The sequence below is a fragment of the Oncorhynchus mykiss genome, chromosome 24 (genome assembly GCF_013265735.2).
Source record: "Oncorhynchus mykiss isolate Arlee chromosome 24, USDA_OmykA_1.1, whole genome shotgun sequence".
Lineage (NCBI taxonomy): Eukaryota > Metazoa > Chordata > Actinopteri > Salmoniformes > Salmonidae > Oncorhynchus > Oncorhynchus mykiss.
In genome coordinates, this window is record NC_048588.1 from 17,323,771 (window position 1) to 17,329,771 (window position 6,001).

General features: G+C 40.1%; 1 protein-coding gene across 2 annotated transcripts; it reads right to left on the reverse strand.

The window, feature by feature from the left end:
- Positions 1 to 1,823: 1,823 nt before the first annotated feature.
- Positions 1,824 to 5,653, reverse strand: LOC110503890 (ribosome maturation protein SBDS). Of its 2 annotated transcripts, none has more exons than XM_021582508.2 (5): positions 5,379 to 5,653; positions 4,155 to 4,284; positions 3,839 to 4,039; positions 3,343 to 3,507; positions 1,824 to 2,933 (listed from the first exon to the last, which is right to left on the reverse strand). In XM_021582508.2, exons 1-5 carry the CDS (start codon positions 5,537 to 5,539, stop codon positions 2,805 to 2,807), a joined length of 786 nt encoding a protein of 261 aa, XP_021438183.2. In that variant the 5' UTR covers positions 5,540 to 5,653; the 3' UTR covers positions 1,824 to 2,804. The 2 variants fall into 2 exon arrangements, with proteins under 2 accessions (XP_021438183.2, XP_021438182.2); XM_021582507.2 differs by lacking the exon at positions 5,379 to 5,653 and adding an exon at positions 4,948 to 5,352.
- Positions 5,654 to 6,001: the final 348 nt, after the last annotated feature.

Below are 6,001 nucleotides of genomic sequence, written 5' to 3' on the forward strand. Positions count from 1 at the left end.
GTAGTCACCTGGAATGCATTTAAATTAACAGGTGTACCTTTTTAAAGGTTAATTTGTGGAATTTCTTTCCTTCTTAATGCGTTTGAGCCAATCAGTTGTGTTGTGACACAGAAGATAGCCCTACTTGGCAAAAGACCAAGTCCATGTTACAGAGTTTAATGGCAACTCAAATAAGCAAAGAGAAATAACAGTCTATCATTACTTTAAGACATGAAGGTCAGTCAATCCGAAATGTTTCTTGAATGTTGAAAGTTTCTTCCAAGTGCAGTCGCAAAAACCATCAAGTGCTATGATGAAACTGTCTCTCATGAGGACCGCCACAGGAAAGGAAGACCCAGAGTTACATCTGCTGCAGAGGACAAGTTCATTCGTTTCCAGCCTCGGAAATCTGCAATTAACTGCACCACAGATTGCAGCCCAAATAAATACTTCAGAGTTCAAGTAAGACACAACTCAACATCCAACGGTTCAGAGGAGACTGTGTGAGTCAGGCCTTCATGGTCGAATTGCTGCAAAGAACCACCTCTAAAGGACACCAATAAGAATACGAGACTTGCTTGGGCCAAGAAACATAAGCAATGGACATTAGACCTGTGGAAAACTGTCCTTTGGTCTGATGAGTCCAAATTGGAGTTTTGGTTCCAACCGCTGTGTCATTGTGAGACGTAGAGTAGATGAACAGATGATCTCCGCATGTGTGGTTCCCACCGTGAAGCATGGAGGAGGTGTGATGGTGCTTTGCTGGTGACACTGTGATTTATTTAGAATTCAAGGCACACTTAACCAGCATGGCTACCACAGCATTTTGCAGCAATACGCCATCCCATCTGGTTTGCGCTTATTGGGACAATAATTTGTTTTTCAACAGGACAATGACTCAAAACACACCTCCAGGCTGTATAAGGGCCATTTGACCGAGGAGAGTGACAGAGTGATGCATCAGATGACCTGGCCTCAACAATCACCCGACCTCAACCCAATTGAGATGGTTAGGAATGAGTTGGACCGTAATGAAAGAAAAGCCAATAAGTGCTCAGCATATGTGGGAACTCCTTCAAGACTGTTGGAAAAATCAGTCCTCATGAAGCTGGTTGAGAGAATTCCAAGAGTGTGCAAAGATGTCAAGTCAAAGTGTGGCTACTTTGAAGAATCTCAAATATAAAATATATTTTGATTTAACACTTTTTGGCTGACTACATGATTCCATGTGTTATTTCATAGTTTCTGTTTTCACTGTTAATCTACAATGTAGAAAATAGTACAAATAAAGTTAAACTCTTGAATAAGTAAGTGTGTCCAAACTTTTGACCGGTACTGTAAATCAGCTTGAAAATCTATGGCAAGACTTGAAAATGGCTGTCTTGCAATGATTAACAACCAGCTTGACAGAGCTTGTAGAACTTTTTCAATAATAAATGTGCAAATATTGTATAATCCAGGTGTGCTAAACTCTTAGAGACTTATCAAGACTCACAGCTGTAATCGCTGCCAAAGGTGATTCTAACATGTATTGACTCAGGGGTGTGAATACTTACATAAATTAGATATTTCTTTATTTAATTTTCAATAAATTTGCTAACATTTATAAAAACATGTCTTCACTTTGTCATTATGGGGTCATGTGTGTAGATGGGCGAGAAAAACAATCTACAAAATGTGGAATAAGTCAAAGGGTATGAATACTTTCTGAAGGCACTGTACAATTTCTGCTCGAGTATTGTCAGTAATACATTCTTGATATTGCCCCTTTACCTGCGTAAACTTGGCTTGGCTTCAGTTTTTGGAGAGACAATGCTATAGTAATCACAAAAATGAATAACAAATGAAATTATTACATTTTTATTTGCAATTGTTTATAAGGAAAGACTTGTGAAAGAATATATAAATTAAGGGGTTATTATTTTTAACTAGTAATAGTAAAATATGACTTCATAAGTATGGTGAAATGCCACACTGGGTAAAATGAAAGGCAGGGTCAAAACCATATTAATTACTTGAGTAGAAGTTGACTCACAAAAATAACTTAATTCAATTATATAGAGCCATTTTTTGTTCATAAGCAAAGGTCACATTCAAGTGGTGCACGCACCTGATCGCAGCAAAAAGCCCTGGCAAGATAGCTAGCTATACACTGATGTCAGGGCCTTGACAAACTTAGCAGTGAGTGATGACCATGAAAAAACACAAGACTGATGGCTATAGCTATGTTCAACAAGTATATTATTCTTCTGGCTTAATCTAGCTCCATTTGTGATATTTTACCTTGCCTTGATGGCTTGCTAGGTAATCAATCCTCTGATGTTGTAGACGTTAACCATCTGATTACGTGTTTATTAACTTGCACAAGCTGCGTTTGATGTTGCATGGGTCAATATAATGATTGAAAATGACTCGTCAGTGTTTGCCAAAACTCATAATATGTAGTGAAAAACTGGTCAATACCTGACAAGCCTCAAACTTGTTTTGTAAACTAAAGAAATACAGAGCATCTCAATGTTTGAGTTCAGGTTTCCATCAACCTCCAGCTAAAGCATCATGCAACTTACAAGAGGTCATACATCCAGCAATCGAGACCAAGAAGCAAATCAGCAGTCACGAGAGACTATACATCCAGTAGTTGTACGTAGAGCAGGAAAAAATGTATTCTGTTCAGTTAAATAATTATCTTCAAATAAACAGAGGCTGGAAAGGGATCCATTGGTATTAGAAATAGCGGTCTCTTTAATGAAGGGTTTGCAGTTTGTGTGGCAACGGTGGTGGTAAGATAGTGTATGTATGTAGTCCTATAGTGCTCTGTGTGAAGGTTATTCCAGCCTCTCGTCTCCCTCTTCCACATCCTTCAGACTGAGCACCTCCAGGGAACCTTTACCTTTCGTCTCACAGCGGATCAACTCATCTATCTCCCTGAAGCAGCCTGGGTCCACCAGACATACCTGGAGGATGGAGGGAGGGGTTGAGAAATATATATAGAAAGAGGGGGAGGGAGAGAGTGCTTGTTGCTGCATTACTTGAACTATTTACTACTCATAGCGTATACAATGTATTCCAAATTCATTTGGATATGTCTAGATAAGATATAACCATTTTAGTTAAGAGCAAGGGTGTCAAACTCATTCCATGGAGGACCTAGTGTCTACATGTTTTTGTTTTTTCCTTTCAATTAAGACCTAAACAACCAGGCGAGGGGAGCTCTTCACTAATTAGTAACCTCAATTCATCAATCAAGTCTAAGGGAAGAGAGAAAACCCGCAGACACTCAGCCCAGCGTGGAAAGAGATTGACACATGCGCTTTAGAGACACACTGTGTAGGACAGTATAAACCAGAAGGATCTGTCTCTCACCATCTCTAGCTGGTCGTCAAAGTCTTCACTTTCCACCACCTTGAGGAGGGGTTTGAGTTTCTCCTTCAGCCTCTTGCCCTCCTTGGCCGGCAGCACCAGCCTCAGCCTCATGTGGGCCCTCTGGATCTCTATGGAATCCTTCAGCTGCCTGATCACCTCCAGAGCCTAGGAACAAACAAACAGCTGTTAGATTCATCGGCATTAGCATGACAAAGACTCATTTGTTGGTACGTACTAAAAGCCATCCATGTAAGTATTCTGGTTTATGTAGCTAAACAACATACAGGTTCAGAATGTTTGATATGAAAGATCAAACTCTTCACATTTGAAGGGAATAATTTATGGCTAAATCTTGCCACTGCTTGTACCCACAGTATGCACAGTGAGTGAGCATTAAAAACAAAGCCGGTCGTTCATGTTTCCTTGCCAATATTAAAATAAGGAAAATGTCTAGACTCCAGTGTACTGTAGCAACAACACTGTGTCCCAGCCCTACCTGCTGCTTGGTGCTCTTGTTGGCCTTGACAGAGTAGTGGATATCCTTCATGGCCCGCTCTATGAGGTTGACAGTGTATGGTCGCTTGGTCTCTAAGTTCACACACTTCTCCGCCACGATGGTTGCAATGTCTCTGAAACTCGTCTCTAACTGGCTCTGCCTCTCCTTATCTGAAACCTGGAGTTCTCCTTTAGCTAAAATCTGACCGACAAAGAAAAAGACAAATATAGAATAGGCAAATATCATAGCAATACATAATGTTGAATGAATGTGTGTAATATGAGTTACTGGTGTTTGTATTTGTCAATGTATTTACTTCTTTGCATATCTCTGTCAGGTCATCTGTTCCAAAGGCTTTTGACAGATCATCTTTCTTGGCAACCTGACCCTTGGAAACATTATTGAAAACAGAACTGGTCTGCAACACTTCATCCAGGTCCTTCTCTCTGTGTAATTGGCAAATGGAAATTGCATGGAGATGTATTGTGTTTACAGTAAGTTTTGCTATCACTGTTTTTTAATCCTTGTCTTGGGGACCCAAAGGGGTACACATTTTTGCCCTAGCACTACACACCTGATTCCACTAATCAAAGGTGTGACAATGAGTTGGTTAGTGGAATCAGATTAATAGTGCTAGGGCAAAAATGTGCACCCTTTGGGTCCCCAGGACCAGGATAGAAGCACTGTGCTAAATGCTTTCAATACCTAAAACCAAATATTGTATGAACTCTGAGCAGCTACTGGATTTGGTTCTGGGGGAGGTCGATGGGGTGTCCCATTTTTTTTCTTATTCAAAAGATGCCAGAAGCAAAACACATGGCACATAGACTGTTCCTCAGATCCTCATTATTCCACAGCCTCTCGACACTGGGCAAGAATATGATGCACGATTCAAGGCCAGTGATAGGTCATGACTTGCTCCTCCGAAACAGCACAACTTGTTTATATACATATTTAGTTACATTCGGAGCTCATTATAAATAAGTCAAAGATGAAAACATACTACCATTAGTCTGACATACTCGTAGTGTTTGATGTGTGCCTCGGTGGGTATCAAACAGATCTAACTAGCTATTATAGCTAGCTAGCCAAATTCCTTAAACACTCACGCTCCAGATCTCCAGCTCATCACTTTATTTTTGTAGCAGGCGATTTCAAATCGTTTTCCTCCCTTTTTCATCCTCACCACCGCCACATTTGTGAGTCGGATCTGGTTTGTTGGTGTAAATATAGACATATTTCTGCTTTACAAAACAGAGTAATCTGTCAGTAAAACGATAAATTTATTGCGGCGTTGGTGTGCTATGAGTTTCACATCAATTCTGCCGGACTGAAACGCATACTAGGTACAAAGGTTCCGACTTTTTGTTGATCTTCTTCGATGAGGTTTAATATGTTGCATTGCCGTCACCTACTACACTGGAGTACAACTGCCTTATACTTCACTTGAAAAATAAATAAACAAATACCCTACCATCTAACTTTACCCTCACAAAAAATACAGCACCCTACTCCACTATTTAGATCAATTTTGTCCTACCTCATGCCAACAACCGGAAAGGATAGGACATCACCACTTAACACATCCTGTAACTCTTCTGATGTCAAGTCTCGCACAATCAAATACTTCTCTGCAGCTGCCACCACAGCTTCAATTTTCTGAGACTTACGTTCTCTCCCTGCAGTACAGTTGATTAACATTGCTATAAATGCTAAACATCTAATTTTACTGAAACATATCACTTGTTGACCTATCCCTCTCTACTGGTACATGTCTACTACTCACAACACTCCTCTCAGGATTTCTCCCCCTTGACCCATATTCCTCTACTTCCTGCACCCCTACAATTAACACATATGTAGCGTAGTTCGTTCTGCGTTGTGTACTTTTAATTAGGACGCTGCCACAACTGAAGGTCTGCTAGTTGAATTGTTTTTATTTACCCTGCACACGATGAGACAACACGCATTATGTTAACCCTTGGTGCGGTTTTAGCTTTTAGGCACCTTGCTATCTGAAGGTCAGGCAAAAGAGAACAATAAGGGAGTATGGAAATACAGATAATCCGCGATGGACCAAACCAAAATATACACAACTTTTACAATCACATGTATGTACAATATTGATATGAAAAAGTGTTTGTACACCAAAGAAAAACATTA